The sequence below is a fragment of the Podarcis gaigeae genome (genome assembly GCF_964106915.1).
Source record: "Podarcis gaigeae genome assembly, chromosome: 2".
Classification (NCBI taxonomy): Eukaryota; Metazoa; Chordata; class Lepidosauria; order Squamata; family Lacertidae; genus Podarcis; species Podarcis gaigeae.
In genome coordinates this window covers 13,374,257-13,392,727 of record NC_139679.1, presented here as the reverse complement: position 1 = coordinate 13,392,727, position 18,471 = coordinate 13,374,257, and the positions used below count along the sequence as shown (strand labels likewise).

The 18,471-nt window shown below is 46.4% G+C and overlaps 1 protein-coding gene across 4 annotated transcripts in view; it reads right to left on the bottom strand.

The window, feature by feature from the left end:
* The window catches only part of TIMELESS (timeless circadian regulator), a 58,631-nt gene extending 41,623 nt beyond the window's left edge, over positions 1–17,008 (bottom strand). For 2 of the 4 annotated variants that reach the window (XM_083728822.1, XM_083728824.1), the window contains exons 1-4: positions 16,747–17,008; positions 4,171–4,296; positions 3,037–3,190; positions 1,094–1,208 (exon numbers count right to left, since the gene is read on the bottom strand). In XM_083728822.1, the coding sequence (XP_083584948.1) occupies positions 1,094–1,208; positions 3,037–3,190; positions 4,171–4,267 (366 nt within the window). In that variant the 5' untranslated portion in view covers positions 4,268–4,296; positions 16,747–17,008. Of the gene's footprint in view, positions 1–1,093; positions 1,209–3,036; positions 3,191–4,170; positions 4,297–14,163; positions 14,489–16,746 lie in introns of those variants that run through there. The other 2 variants (XM_083728823.1, XM_083728825.1) reach the window with 2 other exon arrangements.
* Between the last annotated feature and the right edge of the window lie 1,463 nt (positions 17,009–18,471).

Here is an 18,471-nt window from a genome sequence, read left to right as displayed (position 1 = left end):
AATTTTAGCCTATAATTTTTATTGTTTAATGTCTTAATCTGTATATTAAGGTACTTTTATAGTTGTTTAGAGTAGGTAATGTCTTGATAATATAAATGTTTTAAGTTTTTTTCTATCAATCCAGTGTATTTTCTTTTAATTGTTGAATGATTCTGTGTACACTGCGGCGGCCTTTGGCTATGTGCAATAAAACTGACTGACTGACTGCTGGGTCAGACTCTTACTCGAAGGCCAAAATATTAATAAAAATGTGGTGTGGTGAGAGCAAATTTTATTCTGAAAGTGTGGCCCAGAAGGAAAAAAAAAAGTTTGAGAACCACTGTTTTAGAGGGAGCTCAACCCCAGAAAAGCAGATCCTCGCTTTCCCATCGCTAGCCTGCCCACTGTTGATCTCCATCCCTTCTTGAACTCAAGTCTGTCTCCAAGGCCCTCAAGTCAGTGGCCTCTATCCCAGAAGGCTGCAGCTCCTCCCCTCCCCTCTCATCTTCAGTCTGAATCCAGCAAAGCATTATTTCCAGAAAGCTGAGAGTGTGCCAGAATTCTGCACGACTACAGGAAGCGCCGCTGCTCAAGAAACACAAGGCAGTCCCACATGGATCCCAGGAAGGATTGGAAGATGAGAGACACCAGTACGAACTGTTAGAATTCCTGCTCCATGAGTGCAGTCAAGAGATTTTTGTCTATCACGTGACTGTGTATGTTTTGACTCCACAGAGTGGGAAGTGACAGAGACAGGATGTTTGTGTTACTGTGTTCCTTGAAGTGGGACTATTGTCCTTTGTTCTTTTTTGTCTTTGCTGTCTGATGCTAGAGAGAGGGAGGCATGTTGCAGTGCTCCGTGTGTAAATATGTAAATAAAGTAGATTAGCCAAAATGCGGAGTTGCTGAGGTCTGTCACGCAAGTTGCGCAAACTCTGCAGATCGCTAAGTGTGCCGATGTCTGTTGGCATCGGTCGCTGTGATGTTCGGGGTGAAGAAAGCTTTGGGAGCTCCCGAACAATCGACCAGGAGGGAGGGAACATGCCAGTTGGGCATGTGTCCCCACCAGGGTCCTACTCAAGTGTATGCCGAGCTCCTGCTACGAACCACTCACTTCTTTGTAAGCCTGCAGATAAGAGACGATTTGCAGGAAATGGTGTCGGAAGCTGGCTTCCTGGGGGAGTTTGCCAAAGCAGAGGACAGCTGGCTGGGTTAGGTTTACCATTAACCTAGGAGAAAAAGAAAACAAAATAAGAGGCTCCAACAATTACTGTGAAATAGCTTCACGGAGTCCTTGATGGGGCTAGTGGTTCTCTGCTTAAGGCTGCCAGTGATAAAACTAGAGATTCCACTAGCTGATCTGCTCTGTTCAAGGAGAGCGAATGTGAGAAATAAGGAGGAAGAACTAAAAATTATTTTACCTGAGGCTTTCTAGAGCCAGGTTTAAAACCAGCAGATGATACAGTCTTTGGGACTCATTTTAGGTCTTAAAATTATAGAGTGCATTACAAAGAAGCACCTTTTCTCATAGTAGGAAAAAAACAGGCCCATCTCTTCTGACCATTAAGCAAAGCCACATTCAGGATCCCGCTTTCAGAGGGCAACCAAAGGTCTGGAAACCTAGCCTTATGAAGAACAGCTAAGGAAGCTGGGTATTTTAGTCTGGAGAAGAGGTGACAGAGAGGTAATATGATCGCCGTCTTCAAATATGTAAAGGGCTGTCACATGAAAGATGGAGCAAGCTTGTTTTCTCCTGCTCTAGAGGGTTAGGACTCAAACCAATGGATTCACGTTACAAGTAAGGGGATTCTGAATAAACACTGGGAAGAACTTTCTGATGGTAAGATCTGTTTGACAGTGCAATGGACTCCCTTGGGAGATGGTGGACTCTCCGCCTTGGAGGTTTTTAAGGTTGGATGGTCTAGGTGAGATTCCTGCATCGCAGGGGGTTGGACTAGATGACCATTGGGTTCAAACTCTACAATTCCATGATTCTAGGTATATGGCCACAAGGGAAAGGGCTCTCTCAGGAGGAACACTCATCTTAAGAAACTCTAGGTGGCATTCAACCAAGTCTTACTCAGAGCAGACCCAATGAAATGAATCAATACGACCAAGTTCATTTTAATTCTGAATAAAACTTGGTTGACTGCCACTCTTCCCTTTATTGCGTCCCTAGGGGGCTGCATTCAGCTTTGCGGGCCACAAATTATACAGATCTGAGAGTGGTGGTTTGCCATCGGGCCGTAGCTCCACGACAGATGAAGCAGATCAAAATTAAAGAAAGCTGGGAACTTTATCAAAGTTCCTGTCACAATTTTTGCAGGCCTTCCTTTTTTCAGAGTATTTTTGTATCTCCTTATAAAGGGTCACTCCTTAGATATACAGTGGTACCTCTGGATGCGAATGGGATTCGTTCCGTTCGCATCCTGAAGTGAACACAACCCGCGTCTGTGGGCTGCGATTCACTGCTTCCGCGCATTACATCATTTTGACCATCTGCGCATGCGCGAGCGGCAAAACCCGGAAGTAACGCACTCCATTACTTCTGGGTCGCCGCAGCATGCAACCCGAAAATACTCATCCCGAAGCTACTTTAATCCAAGGTATGACTGTATCCCAATTTCATTTATGCATTGTATACCCTTACACCATGACCTCCGACTTCTTCACAATCAAGGCTTTGGACTGAAATGAGTTATTAGACCTGTCTCTCATCAAAGCGCTGTCAGGGAACATTGTACGTACATGAATAATATTCATTCCTTCATCAAACCTTTTATTGGCATCGCATACAAACATCCATAGCAAATCAATACAGAATTACCGCCTTCCCAGTGACACAAAACATTTGTCAAATGAGAGGCAAAGCAGTTTAACATTACATCTCTAGGTCTCCAGGGAGATCAGACATTTGCAATGTGTTTCGACGACAAAAAACCAGCTAAAGATATTTAGCCGCTAACTTGGTGAGCTCCTGATTATTATAATATTAATGTATGGGTTTTAATAAACCTACAGGAGCCAAGCAAGTCATCCCTCACCCACGCAGGTTACCTGATAACAGCATCAAAGAGCTGTTTGTCTTGAGGGTATTGGACGATGATAGGGATCAGGTCATTCTGTAGAATCTGCGCTGCCCCCAGCTGCTGCCGAATATCCCTCGTCTCATCTTCGTGGCGCAGGTAGCGGATCAAGTCTTTCACACTCTCTGAACACAGAGAGATGGGCAGGGAGAGAAGGGTTATGTGGGAGCAACATTGGAAAGGATGTGAAACAAAAAAGCACCTGGAATTCCTGTCCCACCACTTAAAAATTAAGCAAGGTTATACAAGAAGTTACATTATTGCTGCAAAAAGAAGAAGCCCTTTTTTTAAAATGGAGAAAACAGAAACCCCTGATTATCTTGACAATACAGTGGTACCTCAGGTTAAGTACTTAATGCGTTCCGGAGGTTCGTACTTAACCTGAAACTGTTCTTAACCTGAAGCACCACTTTAGCTAATGGGGCCTCCTGCTGCCAGAGCAGGATTTCTGTTCTCATCCTGAAGCAAAGTTCTTAAGCCGAGGTAATATTTCTGGGTTAGCGGAGTCTGTAACCTGAAGCGTATGTAACATGAGGTACTAAAACACACACACACACACACACACACACACACACACACATCATTGTTATTTATTGTTTAATAGCCACAATTATAACATCACAATTATAACAAATAAAGGCTTGACATATCTCGCTTTGTGAGTCATGAGTCTATCTCATATATCAATTTCACCTTTTAAGTTGAATTACTGAAATAAATGAACTTTTCCACGATATTCTAATTTTCCGAGTTTCTCTTGTATATGTTGCAAGCTGCACAGAGTGGCTGGGGAAACCCAGCCAGATGGGCGGGATATAAATTACAACAACATTATTATTATTATTATTATTATTATTATTATTATTATTAATGCAATGCAGGAATCCTTTGCCCAAGGTGGGGCTTGAACCCACAACCTTGAGATTAAGAGTCTTGTGCTCTTATGACGAATCAGTTTTTCTAAGTGTATAAAAATCACACGCTTCCCTAAAATGCATCCCCCGCCCACATCCCCATATCAACTGGCTCCATTAATGAGTCTCCTTGTGACAGGCATACCCTTTAAACCTCCAATATACACCTGCTACCCCCTGGGGTCTCTCACCTAAGCAATCCGGCTCTTTGTGGTAGGTGTCCCCTTCCAAGAAGCCCAGGGCACTGCACGTCGCCAAGAGTTCGCAATTCATCATGTACAAGTCCATAAATCTCAGCCTAAGTGAGAGAAGGGAGCCTGCGGAGAACAGAAGCAACGTTAAGCCATGGAGTTGCATAAAGGTAAAGGGACCCCTGACCATTAGGTCCAGTCGTGGCCGACTCTGGGGTTGCAGTGCTCATCTCGCTTTATTGGCCGAGGGAGCCAGTGTACAGTTTCTGGGTCATGTGGCCAGCAGGACTAAGCCGCTTCTGGCAAACCAGAGCAGCACACGCAAACGCTGTTTACCTTCCTGCCGGAGCAGTACCTATTTATCTACTTGCACTTTGAGGTGCTTTCAAACTGCTAGGTTGGCAGGAGCAGGGACCGAACAATAGGAGCTCACCTTGTCGCGGGGATTCGAACCGCCGACCTTCTGATCGGCAAAGTCCTAGGCTCTGTGGTTTAACCCACAGAGCCACCCACGTCCCTATGGAGTTGCATGGTCATTCACACAAAAAAGGGCAGCAGCTCAGTAAAACAAAACGGCTTTTGTTGCCTGCAGAAATCCAGCCACTGGCTTGCCAGGGGTTACTGTGTCGGACTAGAACCTCACGAGGCTTTGGCACAAAACTGGAAGCAAGAAGAATTACCGACGAAAGAAGAATGGAGAATGAAATTGATGGGACTATGCAGAATTAGATAAACTAACAGGAAAGATTCGAAACCTGCGGGACCAGAGATTCTCAGAAGACTGGAGGAAATTTACGGACTACTGCGTTTGAAAAGTAATTGTGATGGACAGAGTACGCTAGCAGGTTTGCAATAAGTTTTGCAAGGTGGATTATTTGAAATACTGCAAAAAAGACAATGAGGAGAAGTATTAGTTAAAGATAATTAAAGGTAATGTGAAATTAAGAAATGCATAATAAATGATAAGAACGGAAAATCATCAGAGGCGTTGATGGAAGTCCAAAAAATATTGTATAAGATGTGAAGTTCTGTTGTATGAATGTTAATTAATATGTTAAAAACTAATAAAAATGTATGTATAAAAAAAAAACTCACAAGGCTAGGGTTCTTCCCCCCTCTTTTTTGTAAATAATTTTTATTCATTTTCCAATTAAAAAAAACATTCATATTAATAACAAATTCAAACCAAATCTTTCCACATTCAAAAAATAAATAAATAGCCAATTATATAACCCGAATTAATTAACTTCAGTGGGACTTCCCGTGTTCTGGATTTCAAAAGCCAAATGCCCATCCTTTATCTTTCTGCTATCTTCTTTATTACTTCACAATTTTCCAATCCTGATATTAACAATCTCCTCTGGCGATCAGTCAGTCGCTGGTATAACTCACTATCTTGTTTTATTTGACCATTACTTATTTCTATAATCACGCAGGGGGCTTTTCTCACATTGTTCTCAAATTTAATATTTTGAAGCGCAGTCCTCCTTGATGACCCCTCCTTTTCCTGCTGATTGTTCTGCTCTGGGCTATGAGGCTAGGGTTCAAATCCCCACTCTGTCGCCTAACCTACATCGGTTGTTGTGGGAATTAACTGAGGGTGGGGATAAAACATATATGGCACATTGAGGGTGGAAAATAAGGAATGCAAATGCAAAAAATAAAATAAACAATGTACAGTATGTCTGGCTTCAGCAAGCAAGAAAAGCTGGTACCAACTCTTGCCATTATCTCAAAATCTGGAGAAAGGAAATAAAATACCACATAGTTCTCATACACTCCCTCTCACACCCCCAGATGTTGATAAACCTTTTACGGCACATGCCACTTTCTGTGTGGCCCAAGTAATTACTGAGGGCAGTGTTGAAAGTCAGAGGGATGGCCCTGACGGTTTTTCGCAGGCGTATTCTGCAACGTGTCATTCTCTATATAAATACACGTTGGCTACAAAAAATTAATACAACACTCTTCTATAGTCTCCCGAATGAGATACAAATCCATTGCCTAGGATCCACAGAACAACCATCTTAAGCAGGCATAGGCAAACTCCGGCTCTCCAGATGTTTGGGACTACAATTCCCATCATCCCTAGCTAACAGGACCAGTGGTCAGGGATGATGGGAATTGTAGTCCCAAACATTTGGAGGGCTGGCTTTTGCCTATGCCTGATCTTAAATGACTATGTGAACTCATGTTTATCCACACAGCTTTTTTTTTTTTAAAGGAATGGTCTCAAGAGCCTAAGTCTCCCAACTGCAGTAGTCACACAACCAAGCAAAAATTCACAATTCTTTGCAAATGCAGAATCAACAGACGCCAAACTGATTACCTACTAATTGGCTATCAGGCAGACACAACCAAGACCACCCTTGTTTGGCCACATTAGGAGATCGGGTTCATACAATCCATGTTCTCCTATTGCTATGCAATTCTCTTCCCTTTTGGTAAAGGGACCCCTGACCATTAGGTCCAGTCGTGACTGACTCTGGGGTTGCGGCGCTCATCTCGCTTTATTGGCCGAGGGAGCCGGCGTACAGCTTTCCCGGTCATGTGGCCAGCATGAGTAAGCCGCTTCTGGCGAACCAGAGCAGCGCACGGAAACACTGTTTACATTCCCGCCGGAGTGGTACCTATTTATCTACTAGAACTTTGACGTGGTTTCGAACTGCTAGGTTGGCAGGAGCAGGGACCGAGCAACGGGAGCTCACCCCGTCGCGGGGATTCGAACCGCCAACCTTCTGATCAGCAAGCTCTAGACTCTGTGGTTTAACCCACAGCGCCACCCGTGTCCCTTTATTACCCCCCAAATTAGCTAACTGCAGCTCCCTGCCCCCCTCTCCCATGCAATTAGCAAACTTCAGAAGCTGTGATCCTCAAATATTACCACCAGCAGGTGAACGGACATTTAAGCTAGTTTGCTGGGACACTGCACCAACCAGCGTCATGGGATGGACAAGAAAGGTTGCCGTAAACGTGCTACAGCTGCTACTTGTCCCCTGCCAGGGGATGCAAACGAGACTTACCTTGTCTCTGCAGGTCAACAAGCGAAAAAGTGGCACTTCACCGGAAACAATGCTTGGCTATTAATCTCATCCAAAATCCGCAGACCCTTTGCTCAGAAGCTAAAGCATGCTAAAATAGGCAGAGCTGTTGCATAGGTCTTCTCTACAGCAAACTAAGATTTCCATGCAAATTGACTATAGATCTTCAGAAAAGCTTCTGCTATCGCCTACCCATGCCCTGAACCTCGGTTTTTCCAATAGCCAAGGCTATTGAAGCAGAGATATCACAGAACTGCCACAGCCTTATAGAACCATGAAGAAGATCAAGAGGAGGAGGACAGCTAAAACTCCTTTCCTAGCCTACAGATCAGAAAGAAGGGATTTCTCACGTTACTCCTGTGTAAGTTTATTTTACCAGCAGAACCTTCCGGTTCCTGGGGCTTCATGCACGCAAACTCCTCAGGCAAATGCAGCTGGACTGCTTCCAAAATTCCTGGAACTTTTAAGACGAGAGGGAAAGAGAGAAGCTGCTGGGAACTAGAAGACTGCAGACAACTGGCAAAATTTTGAGCTGCTAAAGAGGAGCAGGAAAAGGAGATGCGTTTTCTCCACCCACTTCTTGACAAGGCAACCCCTTCTTAACTCACCCCAATCCACCGCTACTGGAGGTCACACTGATTTCGAAATGACAGGACGTAACCTGTTTTGTGTAACTGGCCCACTTACACAAAGCGCTGCAGAATTCTAACCTACTTTCCAGTGTCTCTAGGATGTCACGATAACCCAGGTCACTATGCAGCAGGGAGTATGTGTGTGTGCAAGTTGAGGAGAAATGTTTGGGAGCCCAAACCTCTTCTGCAACCACATACCATATTTTTCGCCCTATAAGACACACCAGACCACAAGACGCACCTAGTTTTTGGAGGAGGAAAACAAGGGGAAAAAAATATTCTGAATCTCGGAAGCCAGAACAGCAAGAGGGATCGCTGCGCAGTGAAAGCAGCAATCCCTCTTGCTGTTCTGGCTTCTGGGATAGCTGCGCAGCCTGCATTCGCTCCATAAGACGCACACACATTTCCCCTTACTTTTTAGGAGGGGAAAAGTGAGTCTTATAGAGCAAAAAATACGGTAACTTAAGACTCATGCTCAAATACCTCTGGGGTGTCTTGGCTAGGTGGATGCAATATTCAGTGGGTGAAGACTGGGATTTTGACATCTTAGCACAACCTCTGGCAAGCGGCAGCTTGAAGTCTCGTTATGGAGAATTGGCAAGTCAGACCAACACTCTAGGGGCAGGCTGACCACTGTTCAAAATTACCCAGGCGCCAAGCACACTTGCGACCAGGTGAAGATGCCCAGGTGCCTGACGTCTCCACTATCTCGAGGTGCGAGCCTGAGGGGTCCTTGAATCTCGACTGTTTTCACACACTAGCAACCACATCCTGTAGAACTCTATTGGGTATATATTATCGGCACCATCGGAATGAATTTCAGGAACCTAAAAGTCGTATTGAAAAATACAGCTTTTTGAACTGTCCGGCCCCAAAAATGGCAACTAGGCAGCCTGCTTTGCCAACTATAATCCTGGTTTAAGGAGACAATCGGCGCCTAGCTTGTATCTATATCGCCGAAGAATTAATGCTTTTGAATTATGGTGCTGGAGGAGACTCTTGAGAGTCCCATGGACTGCAAGAAGATCAAACGTATCCATTCTTAAGGAAATCAGCCCTGAGTGCTCACTGGAAGGACAGATCCTGAAGCTGAGGCTCCAATACTTTGGCCACCTCATGAGAAGAGAAGACTCCCTGGAAAAGCCCCTGATGTTGGGAAAGATGGAGGGCACAAGGAGAAGGGGACGACAGAGGACGAGATGGTTGGACAGTGTTCTCGAATGAGTTTGACCAAACTGCGGGAGGCAGTGGAAGACAGGAGTGCCTGGCGTGTTCTGGTCCATGGGGTCATGAAGAGTCGGACGCGACTAAACAACAACAACAAAGATTACATCTCTGAGTTTCTAACACTGCCGCCACCAGACCTGTCGCCGCTACTGCTTGCCGCAACCGCTGTGCTGCATCCGTGTCGATTTCAGGCGAGATCGTGCTGATTTGGGGTGAGCTCTCACCCCAAATGGATGTGATCTCACCCGAAACTGGCGCAGGTGTTGGCGCTGCTTTGGGGGCTTCTGCTGCCTGAGGCACCCTGCCTAATGGCTGAGCAGGCCTTTCTAAAACACTCTAAATGGCCTGTTAACACTGAATCCTTCCCTTCCTATGGGTCTAGGCCCAGTGCTCTGAATCAGGCTCTGCCTCAAAACCTACCCTGAAACCCAGGGCTTAATCCTGGAACATGTGAAGCAATCATAATTATGCAAGGAGATGCCCGCAGGGGAGTGCAGATCTTCCACTGAAGATCAGTCACACCCACCATCTGAGGTTATGCAGCATGGCTCCCGGTCAGGCTTGAACCTTGTCACCTCCTGCATTTCAAAACCAAAAGATGCAGCATCTTGGAACCAGAATCTCCACAGAGGCCACTTCATTTTGCTCCTTTACTTAAGGCAGCTACTCTGTGTGATAACATGAACATGAACAGCAGCAGGTAGATCTCTTTGAACCACTACAAAATTCAGGGAAAAGGACTGGGTTAAGTACTTAATTCGTTCCGGAGGTCCGTTCTTAAGCTGAAACTGTTCTTAACCTGAAGCACCACTTTAGCTAATGGGGCCTCCTGCTGCCGCCGCACCGCCAGAGCACAATTTCTGTTCTCATCCTGAAGCAAAGGTCTTAACCCGAGGTACTATTTCTGGGTTAGCAGAGTCTGTAACCTGTAGCGTATGTAACCTGAAGCGTATGTAACCCAAGGTACCACTGTATAATTCTTGCATCATAATTATGCGGATTTGGGCGAGCTGTGACTCACCTCCATCTCCAGTATGGACAAAACGCTAACCTACCATACAGGGATTGTTTTAAGGATGGGGATGACATATGCAAAGTGTTATAACCCAGGAGAATAGGGAGGACCTGTGACTTTTGAGGTGTTACTGGGCTCCCAACCAGCACGGCCAACGGTCCATGACGATGGGAGATGGAGTTCAACAACATCGGGGGGGGGGGCAAAGCCCTATATAAAAGATGGTGCACACAACTGGTAACTTTCCTATCTCTTTGAGTTTGCAGTTAAAATGAAGTAAAACTAAAAGAAGAAGGAAAGGAAGAATTGTTGTGTGCACAGGTAGGTCTGTGGGGGGTACAAGGAACCTGGATTTTTCTTGAGATTTGGAGTAAAATGAAGATGATGAGAATCCCTAGGAAAACTGTTTTCAACCCTCACTGGCCTCAGTTCTTACAATGCAACCACACAGATCCAAAACAACCCTGCACACCGTGGCTTATTCAGGCACCCTGTGAGCCATAGCTCACATGTGATTTCTTGCTCCTCCCCGCAGGTGACTGGGGCCTAGTTTCATTCAAATTTCCAAGGAAACTGGCCCCCTGGGGAAGTATGAGAAAGTCAATAGCCTACCAGGAAAGGTGTACCTGAGTTGCATAACAGGCCGCATTCTCAACTGCTCTCCGCACCACTGTGCGCTAACAAAAGCCAGTGAATGTAAAGTGGGTCAAGAAAGCAGCTCCACCCCCAGCACAACATTGATGGATCAGCATAAGGGGTTTCAAAAGAGACAAGGCATCATTTTAAGATGGCCAGAAAAACGTACTCCTTTTGTCTCCAAATCAAATTTTGCCCATGCGTGGCAGAACTTACAGGGCCAACGACAACACGTCGAATCTCTCCCATTTGCAAGCATTTTGCACAACTCATGCAGTTTACCCCATTTCCAACCATCACCAGCATGTACTGAAGCCCTCCTCAAATAACCTATGGTAGATTACTGTTCTGCAAACTATTCCTGCATGTTTCACATGTGAAAATACAAGACAATCATGAGCTACCTTGATTCCATCAGTACTCACAAGGTGATCAGATATCTAGATGGAGGGGGACTAGTCCCAGTGTGCATGGGGGAAGGGGGTACTGCAGACTCCCCCAGCTATTTTTAATTCACACACTAGGGCTGGGCAATATATCATCCAAAACCAGCTTGATGTCCATAGCGTAATAACGGTTTCATAACTTTTGATCTGGTCACATATCGCGAATTGTGATGCTACATCGCGCTGTTTAGCTAGTGATATATCACGATGTTGAACGCCCAAGCCCTACTTTTTGCCTCTACATAGTTCCATCCTTATGTCAGACATTGTGATATACGGATATATCACAACGTTTAAAAAGGTAAAGGTAAAGGGATCCCTGACCATTAGGTCCAGTCGTGACCGACTCTGGGGTTGCGGTGCTCATCTCGCTTTCTTGGCCGAGGGTGCCGGCGTACAGCTTCTAGGTCATGTGCCCAGCATGACTAAGCCGCTTCTGGCGAACCAGAGCAGTGCACGGAAACGCCATTTGCCTTCCCGCCAGAGCGGTACCTATTTATCTACTTGCACTTTGACATGCTTTCAAACTGCTAGGTTGGCAGGAGCAGGGACTGAGCAACGGGCGCTCACCCCGTCGCGGGGATTCGAACCGCCGACCTTCTGATCGGCAAGTCCTAGGCTCTGTGGTTTAACCCACAGCGCCACCCGCGTCCCTATCACAACGTTTAGCTGGTGATATATTGTGATGTTGAAAACCAGCCCTACTGCTGGTGCACACAGAAACATTTTTCCTGTTGCACTCAGTGGTTTTTGCAGTCTTAGAACTCTGCATTGTACAGCTGTGGCACAGACCTCCCTCCCCCCCCCCAAAACACATAATCTCGCCGGGATTTTTATAGGCTAGGGCAGATTCATCAGCTTGCAAGGTACAAGAGTTCACTCGGAAGTTCCTTCTCCAAATCAGCTGAATTTTAGAAAGGGCAAATAGCTTACTTCCATCACAGCCGAGTGGGCATCAAGAATTGGAAAGCAACCGATTTGCATATCCAGCCAAAGTCTTCACACACATGCCTGTGAACTGAGGAGAAGAGACAGCAAATGCCACCTAATATTCTATGCAAATCATACAGATCCCCAGAGGGATTGAAACAGCAACAGGTTTGAATAAAGCTGCAAGCAACAGAGCAAGCCACGTATATTTACAAGTTCGTGAAATTAAGCAGGGAGCGAAGAAGCGACAAATTGCTTGCTGCCGGGGAAACCCAGCAACCAATCCTACTTGGATCATCACACCTCCATTTCTGCAGCCGGCATGCGCACGTGAGCAGCGAAAGCAGGCGAGAAAGGAATATAGAAAAGCAACGTGACAGGAGTGGAAGGCAACGCTGGGCACTTGCATGTGATAATAATGCTAGCGTTCCTTTTGAACACCTAGCAGTGCGGGGAGGCTGCAGGAGGGAGAAGGGAAAGGAAGGGGGCCCGTGGGGCTCATTGCACAGCCTCTCAAGGTGTTGAATAATGAAAACTGTCACTCGCCGAAAAGTACCAAAAGAGCCTTGAGTCAAGTGAATCACTTAAAATGGGAGGACAAAAACACCATAGTATATGCCTCCCCCACTCTCCAATGCTAGCCTATGCAATTTTACTCATAAGTAAGACTTCTTCAACATCCACAGGATGGGAATGCTGCCTTAAAGACACTTGGAAGCCCCCTGAAGTCAGTTATCCTTACACACACTACTTAAAAGAATTATTTGAATTAGCTTTTAAATCTTCCCAAATAAATCAGTGGAGGCATTCTCTCTCTCTCTCTGGAAGGACAGATCGTGAAGCTGAGGCTCCAATACTTTGGCCACCTCATGAGAAGAGAAGACTCCCTGGAAAAGACCCTGATGTTGGGAAAGATGGAGGGCACAAGGAGAAGGGGACAACAGAGGACGAGATGGTTGGACAGTGTTCTCGAAGCTACCAGCATGAGTTTGATCAAACTGCGGGAGGCAGTGGAAGACAGGAGTGCCTGGTGTGCTCTGGTCCAGGGGGTCACGAAGAGACAGACACGACTAAACGACTAAACAACAACAACCAAGTAGTACCAAGTACGGGAGATTAGGACTGCAGACTCCTCAATGAAGTTTACTGGCTGTCCTTGGGCCAGTCATAGTCTCACAGTGCAACCTACCTCACAGGATTGATGTGAATGTAAAACTGAGGGAGGGAAGAGAAGAATAATGTAAATTTAACTCTATACTTGTGTCAGTGTTGATCACCATCAGTAGGACAGCTGTAGCCGGTTACAATGTAATGGAAGCAGAACAGGATTATATGGCTAAAGAGATGGAAAAAGATGAGGACGAACAGTTATTCCTATTTTAATAAAACAACCAAATATTGCACAATTTTACAAGTACTGAACTCTCAGAATTTAAAGGAGCAAAAACGAAAAGTTAATGCTCTGCCCAGGCAAGAAGAGATGGCAAAATTTGTTTATATCCCCCCCACACACACTTTTTAACTCCAATGTCCTCACAGCAGCTTGCAATAAAAAAAATACAAAACATGTAGAATTATAAGTAGTGCTGCTGCTCATCTATACTAGTAGGCATTCCTACTGCTCCTGCACCTTCAATCCATTCAGGGTGCTGTGAACAACAGAATGCTAAAAGGTGTTGTGGGCACCTAGCAATACAGATTGCATTTCCCCAAAGATACAAATATTTTGCTTTTGAGTGCTGGGAAAAACTCCCTTCAGCAGAAGCAATACCTAGAGAAATGACAAATGAGAAGTTGGAGACACGTTTGAAATAAATGATGGAGGGTGGGACACACACACACACACACACACACGTTGAAATGCATTTATTACTTCCAATGATCAACTCCAGAAGTACACTAAACTGGTTAGCAACCGCTTTAGTTGTCTTGACCAAGTACAGTAATGTCCTCTTTATCTTCCATCAGAGTCCTTGCCACGGCAATCACAAAAAGCAGCTACCTCAAGAGCGAAACAAAACAACTCCGAGTAGTTTTACAAGGACGGCAGAAAAAGTGTTCCTTACCTGGATTTAACCCGGGGTCCTTAATCTGGAGCAGATGGAATATAGGAAATCTTTGCAAGGTCTGGGGGGGGGGGGTGTCCTGAAATTATTACTACTGCTATTTAAAAAGAGAAGTCTCCCCCGTGTTGTTAGGATCTCCAAGAAAAACCGAAAACAGAGCGCGGGGAGGGTGTGTGGAGAGATCCGGCGTCTCCAGGGTTTTCAAGATGCTCGCAAAGTAGCAAAGCCGAGCAGCCGCCAATGACAGCCTCCGCGCAAGCGGAAGTTGCTCGGCGCGGGAAGAGGCCTTCGGTGCCGTGCCAGGGAGACGCGTGCGCGAGTCCTGCCTTCCTGCGAAATTTAAAACCTCCCGAGCACCTATAGGAAGGGCGAAGGCGGGAAAAGGGCAGGAGCAACCTGCAGCAAGGCTTGCAAGAGGGAGGCAAGGCTCTGCGAAACGCGCGCGCCCTCGTTTTGCAAATCCCAGGAGCTACGGCACCCAGCTAGCTGTTGAAATCCCACCGGGGGGAATCGGTGGGCTTTAAGCGGCCGCGAGGTTATTGGCAGGTAGCGCGAATGCCTGGCGAGAAGTCTGCTCCTCTCTCACACAAATCTCCATCCTCAGAATATAACATCTGCAAGCGCAACGCTCCCGTTACGTCTCCGGGTCCGCACAATGCTTGCTTATGTTGTGGGGGGGAGAAACGCCCCCATTCCTTGGGTGACCAAAAACCAACAAATCACTGCCAGGGGTGGAAAGTGTGTGTTTTTTTAAAAAAAAATCCGGCTGCAGCGTGCTTTTCGCAACTAATAAAACAGCTCATCACGCAAAGGAGAACCAATGCTGTCTCATCATGCTGTTTTCGCGTGAAAGCTTTGGAGGAGAACACGCATTCAGCCTTTATCGGCATAATTTAGGCAATCTAATCATAAAGGGGGGGCACAGAACATAGAAGTATGAGTGACAAGCCTTTGTACAGCACGCAGATCTTGGCATGCCAACACATCCGCGCCCCTTTCTTGCAGCCGGAAATACATTCTTTACAAACTTTTATTGGTTTTGAGGTCGCCCAGTTAAAGCTATGGTTTTCCCAGTAGTGATGTATGGAAGTGAGAGGTGGACCATAAAGAAGGCTGATCACCGAAGAATTGATGCTTTTGAATTACGGTGCTGGAGGAGACTCTTGAGAGTCCCATGGACTGCAAGAAGATCAAACCTCCCCATTCTGAAGGAAATCAGCTCTGAGTGCTCACAGGAAGGACAGATCCTGAAGCTGAGGCTCCAATACTTTGGCCACCTCATGAGAAGAGAAGACTCCCTGGAAAAGACCCCGATGTTGGGAAAGATGGAGGGCACAAGGAGAAGGGGACGACAGAGAACGAGATGGTTGGACAGTGTTCTCGAAGCTACCAGCATGAGATTGACCAAACTGCGGGAGGCAGTGGAAGACAGGAGTGCCTGGCCTGATATGGTCCAGGGGGTCACGAAGAGTTGGACATGACTAAACAACAACAGGAATAGGGGCTCTTGCCCCCAATACAGTTGATGACGCAGAGCGGGCTGCTAAAGCTGCGGTCCCCCCACCTCCCCAAAAAACCTCACCACTGCCAAGGCCAACAAGGTTGACTAACGGCATCTGAGTGCTCTTAATGCCCCCATCCGGACCCTCCGCCCAAACCCAAGCTCCTTCTCCAGGTTGCCAGCAGAAACACCTCAGACTTAGTCCCCCCCCCCCATCCATACTACAGTGGTACCTCGGGTTAAGTACTTAATTTGTTCCGGGGGTCCGTTCTTAACCTGAAACTGTTCTTAACCTGAAGCACCACTTTAGCTAATGGGGCCTCCTGCTGCCGCCGGAGCACGATTTCTGTTCTCATCCTGAAGCAAAGTTCTTAACCCGAGGTACTATTTCTGGGTCAGCCGAGTCTGTAACCTGAAGCGTATGTAACCCGAGGCACCACTGTATTTAGAAGCTTCAACATGCTTTGGGATTATTTTCTCTTCCCCCTTTAACTAAAATTTAAAGCATGTGTACACAAACATGAATCTGCAGGAAAATGGGGGGGGGGGGGATGACCAAATATATCACAACAACCCTCTTGGGAACTAAGTTCTACCCAAGCCAGTGGGATTCATTTCAAAAGAAGTTGTGACTTGTTCTGACAGAGCTACCCTTCCATCTTGGATAGGGCAAGGCCATATTGTAACACTGCCTGCCGGCACCCCCACCCCCACCACATTACAGTGGTACCTCGGGTTAAGTACATAATTCGTTCCGGAGGTCCGTTCTTAACCTGAAACTGTTCTTAACCTGAAGCACCACTTTAGCTAATGGGGCCTCCTGCTGCTGCCGCGCCGCCGGAGCACGATTTCTGTTCTCATCCTGAACCAAAGTTCTTAACCCGAGGTACTATTTCTGGGTTTGCGGAGTCTGTAACCTGAAGCGTATGTAGCCTGAAGCGTCTGTAACCCGAGGTACCACTGTCCTTGTTCCCTAGCAAATACCAACCGGGCTGCAGCTGGGTAGCGCCAGGCTGCGCGCATTTCCCAAGCAATGCGCCTTGCGAACCTGAACCGCGGCCTCCCCAAACCACCATATTTACCCGCCCCGCGCGAGCCGCTCCATCTGCACCGGCGTCGTTTCCCGCCCTAACTTTGCACCGGGAGGAGGAGAAGCAGCAGCAGCAGCAGCAGCGCCTCCCGGTCCGCGCCGCCGACTTCCTCGCGCCTCCCGGATTCCAAATGGCGCGCGAATGCGCTCTCGCTCCTTTTAAAAGGGCCACCGGCGACAGGCCCGGCTTAGCCAGAGGAGGCGCAGGGCTCCGCCACCTTTTGCTCAGAAGTAAGGCCCATTCAGTTCAACTCGGCCGCGCGAGCCTGGCATTGCCCTTTTAAGCGATCTCGCTTTCGACGGGGTGGAGCGAAAAGTTAATTTTGCAGCCCGTTGGGGAGGCGCGCGCAGAAAGGAAGGCATTGCGAACAGCCATGGGCGTAACCAGTGCCGGATTTTAGCTATAGTTTAGGGCCCCACTCTCTTGGGGCCCCATCAAAAAAATTAAAGGGGAAAAAACACTGGATGTACTTTGATAAAATACATATTTTGTTATGGGTTTATATACCTATTAGGTCCATAAATTACCCTATAGCATATATCATAGCTGTCAACGTTTCCCTTTTTTTAAGGGAAATTCCCTTATCCCAAATAACATTCCTTGCAAGAAAAGGGGAGGTTGACAGCTATGCAATATATTCAACACCAAAAGAACAACAACAAATGACAATTTGTTGTTGACAAAGGACAGCTGGACATTTAAACAGCTCCATCAGCTTTAGTAGCTAGGTCCTAATCAAATCTAAATCCAGCCCTGGGTGTAGCCAGGATTTTGGGGGCTGGGGGCTGGGCAGGACACCCACCTGTCAGCATGATCTGTGTCTGGCTCTGTCTAGCAGATTGGGAATGAAATGTCTCAACAACAGTGGTTTTAAATTGCTTTCTTTTGACCCCAGGCGTTCAGGAAAAAATCTGTCAAAATCTTAAGTCATTTGAAAACTAGGAAGTTAAAAAACAACAACAAACCATCAGGGAGATACCTTTTATGCTGTGATATAGTATATTTTGCAAAGAGCATGCCTTTTTTCATCAAAAAATCTCTCCCCCTAAAATGACATCCCGGCCTAACCCATCGCAGCAGGAACGCCTGGTAGAAAGCTTTCAGGCCCATTCACAAAGGCAGATGGATGTACTCATGTCCCTTGATAACAATACAGTGGTACCTCGGGTTACATACGCTTCAGGTTACAGACTCCGCTAACCCAGAAATAGTACCTCGGGTTAAGAACTTTGCTTCAGGATGAGAACAGAAATCGTGCTCCGGCGGCGCGGTGGCAGCGGGAGGCCCCATTAGCTAAAGTGGTGCTTCAGGTTAAGAACAGTTTCAGGTTAAGAACAGACCTCCGGAACAAATTAAGTACTTAACTCGAGGTTCCACTGTATCCGGACACCTGGAAGGTGGTGGACTCTCCTTCCTTGAAGGCTTTTAAGCAGAGGTTTGATGGCCACCTGTCAATGATGCTTTAGCTGAGAGTCCTGCATTGCAGAGGGTTGGACTCGATGACCCTATAATGATGCATTTCCACTTTTTTGGAGATGGATAAACGACCAGCCAATCTTAAAACACTATGAACTCCTTGAAGAAAGAGGCGGATTTAAGTGTAACCTGCTTTTTAAAATAGATTTCGATGTGTGGTTAAAAGTTTAAAACAACAGTAGTGAATAACGGTAGTCCGTCCATGGTTGCAATCAAGATTCTTCTGGGTTTGGTAGAACT